Raw genomic sequence first — 23,055 nt, 5'->3', positions numbered from 1 at the left:
CTGAGGGCAGATTTCTCTCACTTTCTGTTGTCTCACCCCCGTTTGTAACAGTGAATTATTTGTAAGTCAAATGTTTGTAATTCAGGGACTGCCTGTAGTCCATTATGAGCTTATGAACCCCCAGTGGCATAGTGGATTAAAGCCTTGTGACTTGAAGGTTGGGTTGCTGATCTGAAAGCTGCCAGGTTCGAATCCCACCCGGGGAGAGTGCGGATGAGCTCCCTCTATCAGCTCCAGCTCCATGCGGGGACATGAGAGAAGCCTCCCACAAGGATGATAAAAACATCAAAACATCCAGGCGTCCCCTGGGCAACGTCCTTGCATACAGCCAATTCTCTCACACCATAAGCGACTTGCAGTTTCTCAAGTTGCTCCTGATACGGAAAAAAAAGATTATGTATACCATAACAACCTATGGGGGTTGTGTTGCATCCATATACCGTAGTTTTAATATATTTAGTTACCAATTTGAGTGACTACGTTTGTGAACAGACTTCATCCACCTTAAAATGGTCGGTCTTTTAATGGCTATTGTTATGACAGTGTAAGAAAATCATTTCAAAATCATTATGGTTTCATTTTTAATTTACTACAAATTTTCTTATATTTCAAAAATTACAGTCTCTTTACAGTTTCTGAATCATTTTATCATGAATGTATAACAGAGCATCTACTGATATAAAGAAAAAGGTCATAATTATTAGTCAACGCTGAATTTAAACATCACTATAAAGAAACAGATTTTACATTTTATACTAAATAATGAACTTGAGGAAAAATTCTATTGTGTATTTACTTCTTTCATTTCAATTTTATATTTTAATGGCTGTAGATCTTGCATCTCTATGCCACATTTAGGACAGGTAAAGTACGTATCATGTAAGTAGTTACTTTTGACACAATAGTAACAGAAAACATGTGAACAACCTATGGTGTGAGGCATTGTAGGCCATTCGCCACATTGAGAACATTCCTTGTAGCATACCACTGAACTATTTTCATGCTTAGTGTGCCCAGCAACAGGTAAAGACCACGAAGAAACTCTGAGTCTGAGTTTTTGCATATTAATAAGTGGTAAAAGAAAAATAAGAAATTCAGCAAATCCATGCCACAAAAGTTCTCTGTTCATGTAATCAAATCCAATTTGTCGAATCCCCTGTGGCTTACAGAACACAGACCGGATTCCCAAAATACGTTCGGTAAGTGTCGCAAACTTTCCTTTCTGAAGAAAAATCAGGAAGTTCAGCAATTCACCAAGTTTGAGAAGCCCAACTACTAAATTAATGATGTACTTTGTCTTCTGGAATGATTCCAATGGTCGATAGCTAAATAAATCATAACACCTTTCTTCTAGCCATTTCCCGCCAACAGTGCAAATAAGATACCACCATTTCTGTTGTTTGCTCAATGTCTGATATTTCTCCATTTGGGATAAGTCATTCTTGTACTGAATGTTCAGAATACTTTGTCCCACTGTTGCACTTTTGGAGTAGATGGTAAATCTCCACAAAAAAAGCCACAGAAAAGCTTTCACCTCAGGTTCAACTCGAGCCAAGAGTCCAGGTTTAAATCCATGAAAACAGCGAGTAAACTGGGACCACACCAACTCCTCCAGGGCTTTATTTAATTCAAGAGCATCAAGCTGACTTACTCGGAGTACAGGAGTCACTTTCTTGTTGTCATCTTTGGATGCCATTGTCAGTGTGGAGCCTTCTGTAACAAAGAGTAGTTGCATCAATATAATTTTTATCATAATTTTTGAGATTTGAACTTTTTATTCTATACATCTTGGTAAAAACTTGATATGACATATTATCCACATTAAAATCAAGATGGGATGACAGGACTAATTCCAAGGTCACTTGCTTACAGAGATCTGAACCCTGGACACTCATCAGGACACAAACTCAATGAAACAATACTGCACACTTTTGGCAGGACCCATAGTTTTTTTCTTGTATTATTGTAAATAATTGTGTACATTTGACACTATTTAATAACAACACTCATAATTGTCTTTCTCTAATGCTGAAATTAAACTTTCCACTGAAAATCAATGTTTACCTCTATCAAATACCTGTTATGCTACCAGTAAGATGAACATCATGACCTCCCCTCTCCCTTAGTTTAAAATGGCTCCTGTCAGCTGTTTGATTTTTACATGAACTGTTTGGTTGTAAGAAAAGGTAACAGTTCATTCCATTATTTATTTTTCAAGTTTATGTATTGTCATAACATGACAATTTATTATCCCACCTTTCTCCTGGTGTGGCACAAAACAGCTTAGAACATAAATTAAAACAAAACACAGTTAAAAGTCCAAACATAAAATGATTTTAAAACTCAAATGAGCAAACCTATTTAAACACAAACAGTTTAAAACACATTTAGAATATAATAAAGAAATAAAAATTTCACTCCAATGTGCAATTCGATCTGAAAGGAAAGGTCTCATTAGTCCTTAGAGCAGAAGATAGATGGCACAAAACAAAAAACAAGTGGCAATCTCCAGCTAAATATATACAGATACATGCATGCCCACTAATACATTGAGGTTAACTTTAAAGACTGTCCCATGAAGCCACCTGCCAGAACTCAGGTATGTAGTGATTTGAGGAAAGGCTTTTTCTATGACAGCACTCCACTTCTGACATTTCCCCATTAGAGACACTGCCTGATTTTAGTTTTCTGAAGTAGTTTTGCTTCTGTACTTTATTAAATCCTATTTCTCTTTACATCTACTTCAGTTCTATTGAGTTCAGTGGCTCTTATTCCCAAGCCCGAGTAAACAGAAAAAGGCATCCATACAGCTACCCAACACTTGGAAATAAATAACCTTACATTACCTATGCTTTAATCGTACAGATGTAAACAAAATTTTCTCATACAAATGATTGATAAGAGCTGGAAAGGACCCCATCAAATTCAACCTCTTGCTCAGTTTTGGATCTCCAGCTAAAGCAATCCCCATAATGAGCTGTCCAGCCTCTCTTTGAAGACTCCCAGAGAAGAAGAAACTGCCACCTCTCTGGGCAATTGGCTCCTTCTGATGCTCAATGAAAATCTATCATCCTGTAGTTTCAAACTATTGGACCTTACCCTACCTTCTGGGGCAGCAGAAAACAGGCATATCTCCTCCCTGTTATAGCCCTCGAGATATTTAAAGAGAGTGATTATGTCACTCTTCGGTTTTCTCATCACCAAGTGGAACATGCCCAGCTCCTTCAACTTTTCCTCATAATAAAATTTGCAAACCTCAAAGAAAGCCAATATAGAGAACACACAAGGAGAATACAGCTGCTAATATATATGACAGGTTTTCATATTGTTAAAATTGTAAACAGCTGTGAAAGTTGTAACCTATCTACTTGCACAGCTCAAGTGACACATTACATATCATTTTTGAATAACTGCCTTAACTGTGTTCTGTGGTTTTATTTTTTTACCATAAATATGCTATAGTTCTTTAGGTATTATTAATTTTTCAATATAGAGCTGATACTAAAAAAAAACCTTTGGGCTGAGGGGAAATATATATGTATAATAATATAGGACTGTGACCCATATGGCAACAATGATGTCCTGTGTGTAATTATCCAGATTTTCTCAAAAAGACAAAAGCAGTAAGTGTCACCACTCTAATCAAAAGAACACTTATAACTTTTGATGTGCTCAGGTGAAAATGAAAGTCCAAAGTTATATAACACATATTATAGGAACATGAGATATGAGAAGCATTAATCCAAGCAAGTTAGACATTGCAAACCAAGACATGTAATGTATAATATTGCAATACTTGGGGTGAGTGAGTTAAAGTGAATAGAAATAGGACAGTTTCAGGATGATAATTGCACAGTGGTAATGATCAAGGAAATGAAAACCTAAAAAAAATGAGGTGGCATTAATAGTGAGGAAAGGTGTAGCAAAAGCAATCAGATGATATTTGATCAAGTCTGATCAAATTATAGCAATAGTCCAACAATATAACCATATTCCAAGTTTATGCCCCAACTATAGAAACAGAAGAGGAAATCAAAATTTTCTATTTTGGAGTCTAGGAGAAAATTGATCACACAAATAAGAACAACAACAACTGCTACTACTACTACTATTACTACTACTTTATTTATAACACACCCTATTTCCCTGAGGGGATACAGGGCACTTTCCAACAAAGGATGACAAACATTTAATGCCATAAAACAATACAAAATGAACAAATATCTATAACAAAACATCTATAACAAATTATAACAACTCACAATGTTTAAATAATACTCAAAATGTTCAAATAATTAAATAAAACATAAAAATCTATTAAACCTACAAAGGAACAAAACAAATCATTTGAAAACAATTAAAAACAGCTAAAAACCATTTTATATGATTTATTTGCCACCAACAAGCCAGAGTAAGATGTTATGTTCTAGTCAAGGTTGTAAAACATAATACATAATAATAACATGTTGATAATCAATGGCAATTGGAGAATAAAAGCAGAAAACAAAGATGAAACAAAGATTGTTGAAAAAAGATCAAGAAATGAGGCAGCAGAATAACTGAATAAATTTTATGAGATCAACTGTTCATTGCAAACACATTTTTTCAGGCAACTAAAGAAACGACTGTATACATGGATGTCACCTGATAGTATAGAAATCAAATAGACAATGGAATCAGACGATGGAAAAGCTCAATCCTCTCTACAAAAGCAAGACCAGGAACAGACTGTGGCACAGACTACATACACACTATTGATATGAAAAATTAGAGTTAAAGATGAGCATTAATTCAACCACTGTATCAAAATGCAACCAGAAAACATCCCTAAAGATAATTTAAAAATAGATTTGTATGATTTAATCCAACTGAGAATTCTGGATCAAAGCCAGGGTCATTGTCAGGGAGTAGTGCAAAAAGAAACTATATGTAGCCAAACCGAAAGAGACAAATTTCCATCTACAGCAAAATAATTAATAGTGTCTGTAATGGTTGAAGAGAATAATTGTTAAAAAATGTTAGCACTAAAAGCACTGGGTGTCTCCCATAACAACATGCTCACTAAGGCCTTTATTGATCTAGCCTACAGAACATTCTTCCCAAGTAAGATGGCTTGACAGCTACAGAAATGTATTTTTGTGGCAGGTAAAACCTCTTTCTGTTTATATTGTAAGATGCTGATTTGTTTTATTTTCCTGTAAAGTTACTTATAAATGTTTAAAATATGTGATGCAGAAGAATGGTATAAAAATGTGTTAGATAAATAAATAAATTGGTGGAGGTAAAGGTAAAGGTTTCCCCTGACATTAAATCGTCATGTCTGACTCTGGGGGTTGGTGCTCATCTCCATTTCTAAGCCGAAGAGCCGGCATTGTCCATAGACACCTCCAAGGTAATGTGTCCGACATGACTGCATGGAGCGCCGTTACCTTCCCGCCGGAGCAGTACCTATTGATCTACTCACATTGGCATGTTTTCAAACTGCAACAAATACTAGATGCTATAGGTTATCTTTCAGAAGAAGTAACTGGCAAAACTACCTGAGTATTCCTTGCCTAAGAAAACCCTACAGAGTCACGATACATTGATAGCCAACTTGAAGGCACATAAACATAATCAATAAGTTTAAGATTCACAAAACACATAGACTAAAATAGATATTATGCTTTCCCATTCATAATTAGTAATTATCTGCAAAAAGTTTTAAAATCCATTGTTTTGTAACTTAGGGCACAGGAAAGAAAACATAAAAATAGAACTGAAATAGTATATTGTGTAATGCTACTCAATTTTGTGGGCCTAGTGCTGAAAGAAAATAAAGACTTGCTAAAAGCCATCTAGGAATTTGTACCTGAGCTGACATTTGAACTAGAATATTTCTGAACCACAAGTCAGGCTCTTACAAAAGGGCACTACATTAGTTCCCATTACCCTATATCACAGTGGTTCCCAAACTTATTTGGCCTACCACCCCCTTTCCAGAAAAAAATTACTCAGCGACCTCTGGAAATTATTTGTTTTAATTTTAATAGCAATTAAACAGAAAGATATTTGTATTAATGTTTCTACCCTTTTCGTAAAATATAGTAAAGAAAGGTGTAAATTAGAAACACTGAAGTTTGAAATTATGAAACTATTTTTGACCTCAGAATAGAAAGGTAATAGAGTTATTCACCGCCCCCCCTGGATTGCTGCGGCACCCACTTTGGGAATCACTGCTATATCATATCTCAAAGTCACAACATTATAAAATAATGAATATGCCATGAAAGTAGCAGAAATCTGGCAACTATTTTGCAGAATCTTATCCCAATCCCTGATATCTCACAGGCCTAGAATACTAAGCCCCAAATAAAGTTCACTGCATTTCCCTAATATCCTATAAAAGGAATAGGCAGGTAAACATTACAAATTAGTAAGGAAAAACATATTCTACAGATCAAATCTTAATATATTTAAGGGTTAAATAAATAAAAATCAAATGTGGTCCAGATGTTGAATCTATTTGGTCAGAATATTTCTGACCATTACTTATTTTACTCCAATAGCCCACTGCTTTCCTTCCAGATATTTTAAAGTTATTTTAAATAAGCCAATATTTTGTCCATTTTTTACTTTAGCAAAATTTGAAAAACCTGCCTACAAAACGCAAGCAGCAAGAAAACAAACTGCTGAGTATCACCAATGAAATTGGTGTTATCCAGCAATAGGTATTTCTTCTAATACACTTTAGCATTGCTTACTGAATATTGTACAAATTATGAATGAATATATTTTATTTAGAAATGCATTATTGACAGAAATCTATCAATAGTAAAGTGGGTATTGTCAAGCACCTGTCAATATTAATGTAATTATGATTAAGGGGATAACATGGATTTTAGCTTTAATACCAAATAACATCTCCTACATTGCTGCTATCAATATAAGCATTATTATTGACCTGTTCTAAGGCTCAGAAGTAGATGTATTACCATTAGGCATATTTGTCAATGCATTCTGCCTACAAAAATTCTACATTTAAATTTACAGGCCTGTAAACTTTGGCAGCACGGAGGCATGCATTCAAGTAATCTCTAGGGTGTCATTCTAACCCTAGTTATTTGGCTGTAATAAACTAATTTATGCCAATCCAATGTCATTGCTGCCTCACTCCCACTTTTTTAAAGCATAATTAGCAGAAAACAAATGGCATTTTCATAATGGAGGGTCACACATTCTAATGCTTATGTATGCTGGTCTTGCATATTTTTAACATCCGAAGCTTAAGGGAAAAAAAAAAAAATAATGGCCTAAACTTCTATTAAAAGAAGTTTGGCGACTGAAATCCCTTAATTGTATTCACTGCGCATGCAGTATCTTATTAACCAATCACTCTATATAAAATTCCAAATGATACAAGTTCTTATTATTCAAATACCTTACTTCCCAAAGTCATTTACATCAATTAGTCAGTATTACAATATTCAGCCAACAATCACTTAGGCACTAATCACAGGATTGAATGTATATCCTGATGCCAATTAATGTCTCAGATCATATTGGTTATGCTGTCTTGCACAAACATTTGTGCAATTTGGACACTATGTTTGGAGGATATGGAATATCATTTCAATTTATATCATAACCTATTCCTATGTCAGGTCTACTCTGAAGAGGGTTTTTCCCATCTTGAATTATTTTTTTTAAAAAAAATGTCTTTGTAGCAAGATTAACAGAAAAGCAGAATGTGGTAGTTGACTTGTGAGAGCCAGTATGGAAACGTGTATTGAGAGTGGTACAAGGACACTAGGGCAGTAGAATTCAAATCCCCACTTGGCCATGGAAGCCACCTGTGCGACCTTGGGAAAATCACACTTTTCAGCCTCAGAGGATGACAGCAGCACCCCCTGTGAACAAAATCTGCCAAGAAAGCCCCATGACATAATTGCTTTAGGATCGCCATAAGTAAGTCAGCAATATTTTTGTATGTGTCAGGAGCGACATGAGAAACTGCAAGTCGCTTCTGGTGTGAGAGAATTGGCTGTCTGCAAGGATATTGCCCAGGGGATGCCTGAATGTTTTCCCATCTTGTGGGAGGCTTCTGTCATGTCCACATATGGGAAGCTGGAGCTGACAGATGGGAGCTCACCTACTCCCCGGATTCAAACCGCTGACCTTTCAGTCAACAATCCTGTTGACACAAGGGTTTAACCCACTGCAGCACTGAAGACTCTTAAGTCAGTAATGAATGGAAGGCACACAATAACAAAGAAAATGGTGGCAACCATTAAATTTCAAAGTGGGATAAAAGCTGTCATCTGTAGTATTGTCACCTTGGTGTCATATTTAGTAGCAAAACAAAAACAAGGGTGTGGCAGACACATTAGTTTCACAAGCAGCTCATTTTTATATAGAAGGGACAATGAACATTGCTATGAAGCAAATTTAATATTTTTTAATATTGATGATGTTTAATACTGTTTTAATATTTGTATATTGTAAGTTGTATTATAATACTATTAATTATAAGCTGCTTTGAGTCTCCATATGGAAAGCAAAAGCGGGATATAAATAAACATAATAATAATAATAATAATAATAACAATAATAATAAATTACATCAGATGGGCAAAGCTGCAAGAGATGCACTCTTGTGGAGCAACCAGCAAAATGTGGAATTAAACTAAATCAACTCATCAAGCTAGGGTGAAAACAGATACAGGAATAAGTTGCACTAATCGTTTTCATCTCAGATCTATTTTTTTGGTTGTAGAACATGCATTTAAAAGCCCACAATGAAGCAATGTTTCTGAAGATAAGGTCTAATCTGCTCAATGCCTATAAGAGAGGATACTTGGTATTTTTGTGTGCTTTTGAGTTCTACCATGAAAGAAAATATAATGAATAAACATTATTCGTAGAAGTGATAATTCCTTGGAGTAATTTCCTCTGTGATGACAGCGGCGTTTTGTTTGTTTTTTTTTAATCATCTGTACCCAATCCTTGAGTGCTTTTTCATGGAATTCAAGAAGTGCTTAATGAATGTAGTTCCATTAAATTTCAACTGTCAGGTATGAACATCATTATCAAAGCTACAGACAAGAGAGATACAATTTTTTGGGGGTTTTTTTTAAGTACCATATTGGCTGTCTGTAGGCTGCCTTTGAGCTATGGGTTTTCAACCTAAACCACAATAGAGAATCTCCTTAGAGACCTGTACTTTACAATGTATTTTTATACCTTCAGCCTCATCAAAGATAGGTACGTTACCTCAACAAAAGCCTCACTGGAAGCCTTGAGTATATCATCTCTTAATCACTGTAAAATTAGTTTGTCATTACCATGCCATTAGCTTAAATAACCTTCGAAAAGATTAATTTCATATTACATTTTGAATTTCTATACTCTTCAATTAAGTGTCTACTATCATTTGAAAGAAAAATATAGACTTAGGTTCTCTAACCACTCAGCATAGCTAATAATACTTAACGTTTATAAAACTTTCCATGTCTGAATCCCTGAAAATATTAACTGATTATTTTCATGCTACTCGGTATTTAAATAAAGATATTTTACTAGTGGAAAAGAACACTTCAGAACATGTAGCTGCTGCATCTAAATTTGGAATAGAGGTGGAAAAAGAAATCACATGATCTCCATTAATGTACTCATATGTTCACATAGTATCTTAGTTAAATGTTTATTCTCCCATATAAAGTCTTTTCAGCAGTTTTTTTTAAAGATGCATATGCCTTGGAAATGTAAGGGAAAGACCTAAATATGAAAAACACTCATTATACAGGGGACTAGATTGGTTAGTAACAGACAACTCTTATAATTATAATACTTCTTGCCTCTGAAGAGTACCCATAATAGTCAACTTTCAATGCTAGGTAAGCTGCATATTACCAAAGCAGACACTATCAGTGGCAACATCTACAGCAGTAGTTCTCAACTTGTGGGTCCCCAGGTGTTTTGGCCTATAACCCCCAGAAATCTCAGCCACTTTACCAGCAATTAGGATTTCTGGGAGTTGAAGGTCAAAACATATGGGGACCTACAGGTTGAGAACCACTGATCTACAGTTAAAATACAGCTGCAGGCAACTATATAGTCCCTTTAGAAATTAAGCCAGCTGCATTACTATAACAGTGTTTCTCAAACTCTGCTCCTCCAGATGTTTTGGACATCAGCTCCCACAATTCCCAGCAGCTGGTAAGCTGGCTGGGATTTCTGGAAGCTGGAATCCAAAACACCTGGAGCTGTTATAACATAGTACCCATAAACCAAAATGCAGTTGCTTTTTATGTTTTTTAAAAAATATAGTTTATGTTTTAAAAGGGTACTTGTTTCATTCATTCATTTGTATTTATTCTTAGATGAAGTAAATATGTAAACTGTTACATTACTGATACAAAATTCTTCTTTAAGCTACATGACAACCCCTACTTAAAGCTCTAGCAGAGCAAATGAGAAAAGAAGCAAGACAAAAAGTGTTGCTGGTGAAGAATGATAAAAGTGCACGCAGTACGTGACAGTCTTAGCAACACAGAAAACTATCCCCAGGCTAATTAAATGTGGTACTCAATGCAAAATACTCTTAGATGATTTTGTAGGGGGGTGCACAATACATCTCCAACCACTTGGATAAACTCTGGGTTCTACTCACTAAAATATTTTAGCAAAATCATTTTAAAGAGGAATTTGCACGTCTTCCTTTTTTTCTGGCTCTCTGGCTTAAACAATAGACTTGTCTGTTCAGATTAATGCTACGAAGAGCACTTCCTAGCATTAGGACTTACAAAGGAGAGAGAGGTACAAAGTGGCAATAGAGTCAGGTTGATGCCTTCCCATTTGGCTGGCAAGGGCTTCAGGAAGAAGCAGGGCCAATCAGTCAATGAGTTTGAAAGCAATGGCTAATAAGGTAGGACCAAAGGAGGCCAGGCTCTAGGTTCCATTCCAGTCAGGTACACTTTATATAAGGAGGATCTTAAGGGCTTCATCTGGTAGTTGGCTTTGGAGATTCATAACAAGAAGTGAATTAAGACATTTAAAAACTATGTAAAGGCTTACCAAGGCAGAGGGGAAGGGAGTGGGAAAAAGAATAGCACAATTGTAATTCCTTTTCTAAGCATCCAGTCAATTCTCAAAAATCAACTTGAATAAAAAAGTATTTGACTAATGGTTAAAGGATAACGGAAAGGAGGGAACACCCTAACATCCCTTGCAAGGGCATCTCACAGGCTAGGGATACAATCAAGGGGGTGCTCTCTTATGGTGCTACTCATCAAACATTTATGTGATGGTTGCTTATATCAAGAGGGAGACAAAGATGTTAAAACCCAGACAGGGGATGTAGTCTTGCAGACACACATTTTTTAAGCAACAAAACTATATAGCGTTCTATTGGCCTTAATCAACACTCTGAATTGTGCCTGGATATGGGACTGTTAGTTAAAGTCTTATAAAAAGGACATTGTGCAAAAGCTCCCTACCTGGCTTTGAACAAGAGTCTGGCTGCAGGACTCTGAACTCACTGAAATCTCCAAGTATTACAGTAATCCAAACAGAACGTTAACTACTGCACGTGTCACAGCAACCTGACCAGACATTTCCAGAAATGGGTCTAGCAGGTGTCTAAGTTTCAACTGAGCAAACACTCTTCGGCCTAAAAGAAAAACACAAGCATCCAGGCTTTGTGCTGAATCCATAAACAGACTCGATGGGAGTGTAAAGATGAGGGCTGAACCCGACACTGCATTGGGAACTGCAGAGGAAATTTCTGTCTTTTCTAAGCTGGTAAAAAAGAGGCCAGAGTCAGTTTGGGAGTACATGGGGGACTGCAACTTGGAAGGGTAGTTGCTCCAGGATGCTGGTCCTTCAACAACTCAAGCTCTTTATATTGGGCAAAACCAACTGAATTTTAAGGACGATTCCAGACACAGCAAGACAATATTATGTTACAGAAAGGCCTCTGGTATGTAGCATGCATCTGCATCTGCCTTTCTTTTCACTCCTGTGTTTTAATATTTAGGCTGAGGAAAAATTCTACAAAAATGAATTTTGTGAACAGCTAGGTAAGTCCTTTGGTTGCATTCCCTTGATCCTAATAAAGCAGGGATGGGCAAATGTTCCAGGTTGATTTTTGGCCAGTCGCCCCTGGAGGAAGCACAGATTCATCAAAATGCCAGAATGTGGAGAAAAAGACTGGAAGCAACCAGAACCCTACGGGGTTAAGAGTTTTGATGTTAAACAGTGCAGAATCCCTCCTGAAGCCTATTGAAAATGTGAATGGTCTCTCCTAGATACAGTAAGATAGGCAGTATACCTGGCTGTCCAGTGACTCTGGAGGAAATGATAGGATGCACTTGCTAGGCTGCACTTTACCCAGGATAAAAGGCTGTTAATTAATGCAAATCTAAATCTTATAGGTAAAGGTAAAGGTTTCCCCTGACGTTAAGTCCAGTCATGTCTGACTCTAGGGGTTGGTGCTCATCTCCATTTCTAAGCCGAAGAGCCACCTCCAAGGTCATGTGGCTGGCATGACTCCATGGAGCGCCGTGACCTTCCCGCCAGAGCGGTACCTATTGATCTACTCACATTGGCATGTTTTCGAACTGCTAGGTTGGCAGAAGCTAAATCTTATAGGACTAGCCAATTGATCAAAACAGAAATTAGAAGAATGCAAATACTCATATACTTTATTGCTGTGAGCAACACAAATAAAGGCTAGATTGTAATGTCTTTCCCTCATTTTAAAAATCAAATTTAAAATATTTTAATATATACTAAAATATGTGCAGCTTTGTTACATTTTAATTAGTAGTATTTATAGCACTTTGAAATAAATTTGTGCCTGAGGTGTGATTCATATATGTATATGAACATGCCTTTAAGTGTCATTCTTCACTGGATGGAGTTTTTGATAGAAAAGCAAATCTAATGACCAGGAAGTCTCCTTTTTCAGGCAGCACACCAAGGCCCCTTCCATACAGCTGAATAAAATCCCACATTATCTGATTTGAATTGGAATATATGGCAATGTGGACTTAGATAACGCAGTTCAAAGCAGGTACTGTAGGATTTTCTGTCTTGATATTCTGAGTTACATCGCTCTGTGGAAGGCCCCAGAGAAGGAGATCGGAAAAGACAGGGCCACCTGGAATAAATCTAATAAACTTCACAACAGTTATTCAACTCATTTTTATAAGTCTATTCCATAATTCTCATTTTAGAGACTTAACAAGATTGGCCTGAGTCACTTACAAGGAGCACTTTTTTGTTGTTGGGGTGTTTTTTATGTTTCGTCTTGCTTTTGGCTTAATGGAGTAGCAGACCAGACTTAACATTTTCAATGAAACATTACCTTGGCTGAATTCTACCAAATGGACATGTTTGTTTTTATTTTAGAAAGCTTAACAATGTATCTAAGACACTCACTTTTCAACTTGTGCTTTGGAATAAGTCTTTTAAAGACAGAATTCACTCTAAAGATAATTTCTTTGCTCTTTTTGCCAAGTATAATTAGTGTGTTATGTCTATTTAAGAGATGAATAAATACTGATTGCTTTTAAAAGAATCTTAGGGATGTAAAGTATTATTTATTTCGTATTTTCCATAGCATTCTCTTATGATTTTTGATTCACTTCCTGGCAGTAAGATCAAATAGTTTTCTCCTTCCCTTCAATTAAAGATAATTGAAGTGGCTAAAATTATTTATATAAAGTATCAACTATTAAAATTAAATATAAATTCAATATGTTTTTTCAATATTATTGTTCTTTTCAATCACAGTTTAGGACTGATTTTGAACATACTTAATTAAACCCTGCTTTTCTGTTTAAAGTGAAGAAAATAGGAATGTCCTTTCAAGGCATAAGCATTGGAAATACAAAATAATAATGTGCTATATTCATAGTTTTCCATATTTATGATCATCATCCAAACAGCATGGACCATTTACACCTGATATCAATTTCTTGTCCCATCTAAAGTACAGTAGAGTCTCACTTATCCAACACTCGCTTATCCAACGTTCTGGATTATCCAACGCATTTTTATAGTCAATGTTTTCAATATATCGTGATATTTTGGTGCTAAATTCATAAATACAGTAATTACCACATAGCATTACTGCGTATTGAACTACTTTTTCTGCCAAATTTGTTGTCTAACATGATGTTTGGGTGCTTCATTTGTAAAATCATAACCTAATTTGATGTTTAATAGGCTTTTCCTTAATGCCTCCTTATTATCCAACATATTCGCTTATCCAACATTCTGCCGGCCCGTTTATGTTGGATAAGTGAGACTCTACTGTAGATACAACAAATCAATTACAAAATACTAAGTCAACTCTTGCTGGATGATGTCTCAGTGGGTCCAGCTTAGTTGAAACTAGCAGTTGTATTTAGGTCTTTTTACTACACTGAGAAAGCATAACCATGTTCCCTAATAGTAAGCTCAATTTCTAAGCATTGCTGATATTTAAATGAAATCATACATGTATCTCCTCTCACGTACTACATGGGACTTATTACTGGGACAATACAGTTGGCCTTCCACATTTGTGGATTTCACTTTTCACAGATTTGATTAAAATGTTCTTTCTTGGAAACTCCCAATTCTCCAGCACAACTCTATAATCAATTTCTACCGGAATCTGATCATAGAGCCATGCAGGAGGACCTAGAAATGCCTAGAGAAGTGTTATGTAAATTAAAATGGAGTCATGTTATTTTCACAGGGATCATATGCCCCTAACTTCATCAAATGTGGACTGTACACAGAAGACGGTAGTTTTAGTCCTCTAGCCATATCAAACCAAGTCTCAAACGGAACTGTGGTTTTATCTTCAAGTATATGACTTTGCTCAGTGTGTTTACTCATGTACAATGAAACCAAAAGGTAACCCATTGATTCCAGAGCCATCCCCAGATCCCTGCCCTCTCTAAACAAAAAGCCTTTTTTTTTGTAGTGTAAACTTCCTGTGGGGATGCATGGGCAATAATTTTGGATTACCATTCCAAGGTAATGCAAAGTCTTTGTTTAAACATTTTAACAGTAACATCAAATGTTTCTTAGATATTACAGTCAATAACTTAAAAAAACCTCTTGATTTAAAGCAATCTAACAATAGACTTATGTTTAAAAAAAATTGGGAAACCAGGTATCCATTTTAGTTTGCAACACAACAGAAGTGAAAGGGAGTTTAGAAAAGCAAAATATCCGAAAGCACTTCTACCATGTTATCTCGTGAAGTCTCTGGATGAGTTGTTAAGGTATTCAATAAGACTATGGAGGATGCTTAATGGATGCTGAAGTAGCATTAGAGACATACCTCATTTGTAGTCTCAAGAAGCACTGTGTATTATTGATACACATCTCAATAAACATTCCAAGAAAAGAACTTAGGTTAAGACTTCTGCTGAGAAAAACCACAAACCTCACAGCAATTTTGTAATGTAAAAAAGAAAGAAAAATGGCATTTTGTAGACATATATACGACTGAACAGCTATGATAAATAAACACTTTCAGAAGATAACGCTCCTAGTTCCTTATGAAGGGTGTCAAGTTAATGCAAGATTTTAGTCCCTGGAAGTTCACCTCCCGATACTGAGATGAGCCCTTACAATGTCATGCTGGTTACTGGGTATAAGACCTGCTTGTGGAAACAGACACAAGGGGAAGCTAGGTATATGGCCTCAAAAGTGCATAAAACCTTTCTAAAAAGGTAATATGGCAATCCAGGTCCTAGGGGTGAGGGAACCATTCTTTGATGGTTATGCAGAGAGAGAAAAGTTCTGGTCCTATCTACATTGCTATATAATGCAGTTTACATGTATTGAACTACATTACATGGTAGTGTAGACTCTCATATAATGCAGTTAACCTGCATTATGTGGCAATGCAAATGGGGCCACAATGAGAACTTGTATCCCACACAGCTTTAGCACACATGAGGATATTTCTAGGCTCCAAGCTATTGCTGTGTCTTTTAGAAGGCTTTGCACCAGCTCATATGAAGTCCCCCACCACCACCCCCGAGGACAATGAATCAAACTGTCACAGCTTCTGCAACAGGAAAATTCACAAGTTGAACTTGAAAGGCATGATGGGCTCAAGTACATGAACTTGTTAACTCTTTCCCCAGTCTCCTCTCGTTCCTTGCATTTTTGGTATGCTGGTCCATATAAACACACAACCTAACACAAGTGGACTCTGGACTCTAAAGTCATAGTCTAATGCACAAGCCACTATACCATGCTGGCTCAATTATTTTGGAAAAAAGTTGCTGAACATAGCAACATGCCGTAACAATTAGAGATCTGCACAGAATGTTTTAATTTTTATGACTGACAAATGTAACACTGATATGATAGAATTCTGCCCCTCCCCCCCCATTTTTAATAAGGATAACAGGGCTTATTAAGAGCTTTATACTATGCACTTTTTAGCTCACTCAAATCTTTATCTTAAGGAAATAATTTAAGGGAGGTACCAAGGGCTTTGAAAGGAAATTAAAATGTGCCTGCTAATGTAGCATTAATTTCCTTATAGCAATTTTGCTTGGATCAAGTCTGAGCACTGTGCAGTGGGCATGCTTTGAATATGTGATTTTGAACTGATATTTCCTTTCTCGCATATGTTACCACATTTAAGAGGTCTGAGATATTCCTTCTGAGGAATGAATGAAATGGATGTGTAAAACAGACATAATATGAAGACTGGTTATTTGGGTATCGTCAAAAGATTTTTTTTTTACAATATATTTTAGGAAGTGAAATGCAATGGGAAGTTGAGCCCTGTATCAACTCTTATTCAAAGTTTTATTCAACAGAATGAATGATAGTATTCACAACATTGTTCTCAGTATGTTGTCTGCATTATATTGTTATCTATTAAATAATATCCAGACTGTGAATGTGATCAGTATAAGAGATAAGGTCTACAAAGGCAGTTCTAATTTTCTTGAAGCTTCCATCTGATCATTTAGTCAAAAGTACATATTGTAATTAAGAAAAAAAAATCTTTTTTCCTCTTTGAAAGTATTTCCATCTTTCTGAGCAAGATCCTCTACTTTCAGTTCAAATTTACTTTAGGCAAAATTCAGTGACAATTATTTGGATTATTTCACAAGATTGACAAACACAAGACATACTTATTTCTTCCAGGCCTGGATTGTTACTTGCTGGAAGAAAGTGAAAGCCATTCAAATGACCATAAAATGTTCAATCAAGATTTGGAATATTTGCTGAGCTACTCCCAAGCATGGTCTGTGTTTCTAAGAACAGCCCTAACAATAAACCATATAAGTTTAATTTTGATGAAGATTTTAAAAACTTATCTTTTCTATAAAGAGATAAAAATTTAACGGCAAAATGCTATATGCACAAGAAAACCCCATTGATTTCATTAATGTTACTCCTACGTAAACAGATATTATCTTTCACATTCATGCATCCAACATTCTGTGAACCAGAAGTATAGAATAGTAACTTGCCATCTTATGTAGGAGCAGCCAGAATCTCCACAAACAGATAAAGCAAGCCTGCACAACATATGGCTTCTGGGTCGTTTGTGGCCTACACAAGCCATTTGTGCAGCCCGCTGAGCTCTTCTGCCCCCCCTCCCCCGCGTACCCTCACTGTTGCTTATCCTAGCCAATTCATCATCCGTGCGCCCCTTGACTGGCCACTGCTTGGCCCAACCACACACACCCTTGTTGTCCCTTTACCTAAAAACCTATTTGAGGCCCCAAGAGGCTTAGACAAGCTAATTTCCACCCAGTATTACCCCCAACTTGTACAGGACTGAGCTAAAGAATTCCTGGAGTAAGGGGTTCTAGGAATTTGAGGTGAGAAGAATTGGCTGTCTGCAAGGACATTGCCCAGAAGCACCCTGGTGAAACATCAGGGTGCTTCTGGGCAATGTCCTTGCAGACAGCCAATTCTCTCACACCAGAAGCGACTTGCAGTTTCTCAAGTCACTCCTGATACGAAAAAAAAATCCTATGCAGTATATTCCTAGCTTATTTAATATTATTATAAAAATTACAAATAGAGTAAAAGCAAATCACTAATATGCATAGTAGGTAACAGTGGTTCAAAACACTAACACATATATTTTTTTTTAATCCTTGAAAAATAAAACAAATCACTTGACACCAAAACAGCAATAAATATACAACCTATAATAAATTTCTACAACATACTACCAACCTTGTTTATGTATCTAATTTCCCTTCCATCGTCCTGACTGAAAGGTTGGCGGTTCGAATCCAGGGAGCAGGGTGAACTCCTGTATGTCAGCTCCAGCTTCCCATGCTTTTCTCATGTCCAATTTATTATAGGTTGTATATTTATTGCTGTTTTGGTGTCAACTGATTTGTTTTATTTTTCAAGGATTTAAAAAAAACATGTGTTAGTGTTTTGAACCACTGTTACCTACTATGCATATTAGTGATTTGCTTTTACTCTATTTGTAATTTTTTCTACTATAATATGTCATGCCTCAAATTGTTCCTTTATGGTATTGTGCATCTGAATTGTATTTCATTACTGTGTGCAGCCAGCCCAGAGATAAGGTTACTGGGTGGTTTTATGTAAATATAAATGTTTTATTCATTGAGCAGATTTAAACTTTTTAAAAAATTAAAACAATTTCTCAGAGTGCATGACATCTACAAGACTGCAAGCTTTAAAACACAGAGCAAAACAAAAAATACCAGCAACTATTTCTTGATGTTCAGCTCAATCAAGTATAGACTGGAACAGACTGACTGTAGTGGAAAAGGCTTTTGGGGTCATCTAGTTCAATCCCCTGGTTGCACAGTGTTTGAAATACACACAACAGAATCTTAAACAAGGGAACATCTAACTTGTTGAAAAATCTTCCCTGGCTATCAGGTCATTTCTGGGTATAGTTCTAAGTGCTGATATGACCTATAAAGCCCTATAAAGCTTATATTCAGTCTATGTGATGGTACATCCCTATATAAACCCACTCAAGCCTTAAGATCCCCAGGAGAGGGCTTTCCCTTGGTTCCAGCATTGTCACGGGCATGTGACAATGCTGGTGATAACATGGGAGAGGGCTTTCTAAGACTACGCAGGTCAATTCCACTGGAGGCCAAGCTTCTCCGCTTCTGACACTAGAAGACTTTTTTTTTTTACTTAAGTGGGCATTGATTATTCATTAGTTGCAGGGAGTCAATTTTAAGGGATAGAGGTGGTGTACTTTTTATGTTATATTTTCTAAATGATTTTACACTCTTTCTTAGACTCGTAGAAGAGACCACAAGGGCTATCCAGTCCAATTCCCTGCCATGGTGTTCAGTATGATTGGTTAATTGTGTATTAACTTTTCATCATTAACTTTAGACCTCTTTCATCCTTGATGTAAGCTATTTTGGTTCAACTCTACCCATGTATTCCTTCTAAATCCTCATTTGTTTTGCCTTTTAAAAAATATAAAAAGTGGTAGACATGATGGCAGGCAATCAGGCAGATTAGTATACCATGGATATCACCCTAAGCATTTTGGGGACAAAGATGGAACAGCAATGCAAAAAGGTAGTATAGCTAGCCCTCTATGTTCATGGCTTTTGTATCCATGGCTACTGCTAGTAAATTAAAAAACAAAACAAAGGTAAACCTTGATTTTGCCATTTTATATAAGGAGTAGTATTGAATTATGCTAATTATATAACAGAACTTGGAGCGCACCCACACTATAGAACAGTGGTGTCAAACTTGTAGTTCCCAGAATTCCTGGCCATTAGACAAGCTGGCTAGGGCTTTGGGGAGTTGGATGTCCAAACATCTGGAGGGCCATAGTATTGAAACCTCTGCTGTAGAATGAATGCAGTTTGACACCACTTGAACTGCCTTGACTGAATGCTACAGGATCCTGAAAATTGTAGTTTAGTGAGGCATCAGCACTCTTTGGCAAAAAAGCCTAAAGACTTTGTAAAATTTTCATCAGTCTACCGTACTGAGCCATGGCAATCAAAGTGGTGTCAAACTGTATTTATTCTATAGTGTAGCTACACCTTAGAGTATCTGGAGATTTTGGGATCCGATAGAGAGGGGTGTCCTGGAATCAAGCGAAGTGAATAGCAAGGGCACACTGTGTTCTGTATATGCAGAAATTCACCAGGTGTGCCCTCTTCCACTGACTAACAATGGAGTCACAAAGAGAAACAAAGAACAGAGAAACTTAGGCTGAATCTACACTGTAGAATCAATGCAGTTAGACTCCATCTGAACTGCCCTGGCTCAATACTATTCAGCTTGGGTCCAGGTTGTTTGAAGGACAGCGTATCTCTGTGAGAACCCTGCAATCTTCTGGAGAGGGCCTTCTCTTTGACTCACTATCTGTTCAAGTGCATTTAGTGGGTAGAAGGCCTTTGTGATGGTTGCTCCTAGACTTTGGAACTCCCTATTTACAGACCAGGTACACATTTTGATGTGAATGTTAGCCCTGCTTCTGGGTATAATTGATGTGCTGATTCCAAAAATGGCACCAGTTTCCCTCTATCAACTCTAGCTGTTGAGGGTCAGAACATATGCCATCCACCAGTTACCTTCTGCTTGCCCATAGAAAATTATGATAATCAAATCCAAGAAACTAGAACTGATGCAGTCTATCTGATGTAATTTGCTGAATCAATGTCCCCAAAAACTCCAAGAATAGGCCTAAAAAACACCAAGTTTTTGGTTTGTTTGTTAAATTGTCTTATCTACCAGGATGGAGGCATTCCTGCTTTCCTTTTGCAGCCAGGTAAAAATGTATCTCGTCATCAGGCATTGAGGAATTTATTTATTTATTTGTGTCAAAAGCATTGCATAAATAAATAAGAATAAAACTGATTAAATAAAGCAGCTGAATAATTTTAGTCCAAAAACGAGCAACAACCGCATTGTCCATAGCTTTAAACAGTTCTTCCTCTGTGCATGAGGCAGGGCATTGTGGGAAAGCATACAGATGCTGAGGGAATGAGGGACAGGTTTTGGGGATGTTGAGGGTGAGATTTGTGGGGAAAGTTTAACTTTTAAATGTTAATTTAATCACATTTTGTTTTTTATGCTTCATGACCAAAAGATTTCATTCTTTTTAATATTTTTATATTTATAGACATTTTTAAAACTCATACTGCATTGTATCATATTCACTGTTAGAATGGCCCTGAGTCCCTTGTTGGGAGAAAGGAGGGATAAAAATAAAATCAAATAAAAAATAATAAATGCCTATAGAGTCCAGGGAGTTTGGGAAGATCTTTACCCCAAGGAGAGCTAAGGGTTTTCCCCAGACATTAAGTCTAGTTGTGTCCGACTCTGATGGTTGGTGCTCATCTCTATTTCTAAGTCAAAGAGCTGCATTGTCCGTAGACACCTCTAAGGTCCTGTGGCCGGCATAACTGCATGGAGCACCATTACCTTCCTGTGGAGCGGCACCTATTGATCTACTTACATTTGCATGTTCTTGAACTGCTAGGTTGGCAGAAGCTGGGGCTAGCAACGGGAGCTCACCCCATCCCGCATATTTGAACCGCAAGTCAGCATGTTCAGCAGCTCAGCAGTTTAACCCGCTGCATCACTTAAGGCTCCAAAGGAGAGCTACCAAACAATAAAACCTGGGCTCCCATATTCAGTAGTCTCACTTATCCATGCTAAACGGGCCAGCAGAAGCTTGGATAAGCGAATATCTTGGATAATAAGGAGGGATTAAACATCAAATTAGGTTATGATTTTACAAATTAAGCACCAAAACATCACGTTATACAACAAATTTGACAGAAAAAGTAGTTCAATACGCAGTAATGTTATGTCGTAATTACTGTATTTATGAATTTAGCACCAAAATATCACAATATATTGAAAACATTGACTACAAAAATGGCTTGGATAAGCGAGGCTTGGATAAGTGAGACTCTACTGTAATTAGTTTGGGTAGACACCAGCCACTCAGTCTCAGGCAGAGAAGGCTAAAGACCTTATAAAACTACAATTCCCACGATGCTATAGCATTGAGCCACGGCAGTTAAAAATCGTGTCAAAGTGCATTATTTCTATAGCAGTCATGGTAGGCTGTTAGGAATTGTGAGAGTTGAAGTCCAAAACACTTGGCGAGCCCAAGTATGCCCATGGCTGTGTCTAGATCAGTCATTCCCAGTCTCTAATACTCGAAGTGTTTAGGACTTCAACTTCCAGGAGCCTCAGTTGCTTTGGCCAACGGTCAGGGATTCTGGGTGCTGAAGTCCCAAACACCTAGAGGACCAGATGTTGGGCAACACTGTTCTAGATGCACCCAGAGAGAGAGAGAAGAGATGAAAGGAGCTATGAAGCTCCTCTCCCCTTTCAAAGTCCCCGTATTCCAGAGCCCGGCCTGCTTCTGGGCCTCACTCCCGACTAGGCCGCAGAGCGCGCTCGGGCCCACCTCCTCCACTCCTTCTCCCCTCACAGACTGACCTGCCGCTCTTCTCTTGAGGAAAGGAAGGAGGGAGTGACTGGCAGACGGACAGAGGGAGGGCCTATCCGTGAGGCACCTCCATCCGGTCCCTTCCGCTTGCGGCCCAGAAAGGGAGGGGCAGAAAGAGGACAGAAACAAACAAACCCCACACACTGAGTAGTGAGTGACCCGGATGTCACTTCTCTTTCCCCCCCTTCCAACGCCTAGCGCGGCCTATATGCCCTTCTCTCCCTCCCATCTCTATGGCGCCGTAGCCAAGGCGGCTTTCTTGAAAGGAAAACAGGAAGTTACTAGAGAGATGGCCGGAATCCTCCTAGAGCGACGTCTCAGGGCTATTTCCGTTTTGCCCATAGAGATAGAAAGACTCACAATTTTTGCCCGGGTTTTGTTTCTGTTTTCCAAATCTTTACCTCCCAGAAGAAAAAAAATGACAAATGCCATGATTCCATAGCACTGCGCCATGGTGGTTAAAGTGGTGTCAAACTGCATTAATTCTACAGTGTGGATGCGCCCCAAAGACTTAGAGTGAATTCTATATATATATATAATATCAAAAACTGAAGCAGTGATTTCTTTTTTTTTTTTTTTTGTATTCTTCT

The 23,055-nt window shown here is 37.3% G+C and overlaps 1 protein-coding gene across 2 annotated transcripts; it reads right to left on the bottom strand.

The window, feature by feature from the left end:
- Positions 1-498: 498 nt before the first annotated feature.
- Positions 499-22,711, bottom strand: pex2 (peroxisomal biogenesis factor 2). Of its 2 annotated transcripts, none has more exons than XM_062980240.1 (2): positions 22,456-22,711; positions 499-1,710 (listed from the first exon to the last, which is right to left on the bottom strand). In XM_062980240.1, the coding sequence occupies exon 2, from the start codon at positions 1,694-1,696 to the stop codon at positions 782-784; it is 915 nt and encodes a 304-aa protein (XP_062836310.1). In that variant the 5' UTR covers positions 1,697-1,710; positions 22,456-22,711; the 3' UTR covers positions 499-781. The 2 variants fall into 2 exon arrangements, with proteins under 2 accessions (XP_062836310.1, XP_003219606.1); XM_003219558.4 differs by having other exon boundaries at positions 499-1,713; positions 22,456-22,710.
- Between the last annotated feature and the right edge of the window lie 344 nt (positions 22,712-23,055).

Source organism: Anolis carolinensis, chromosome 4 (assembly GCF_035594765.1).
Source record: "Anolis carolinensis isolate JA03-04 chromosome 4, rAnoCar3.1.pri, whole genome shotgun sequence".
In the NCBI taxonomy this organism is placed as follows: domain Eukaryota; kingdom Metazoa; phylum Chordata; class Lepidosauria; order Squamata; family Dactyloidae; genus Anolis; species Anolis carolinensis.
The sequence above is the reverse complement of the archived record's forward strand: the minus strand, read 5'-3'. Positions and strand labels throughout refer to the sequence as shown.

Coding starts and splice junctions, on each gene's coding strand:
- pex2 (XM_062980240.1), bottom strand. CDS start 1,696: ATGGCATCCAAAGATGACAACAAGAAAGTGACTCCTGTACTCCGAGTA.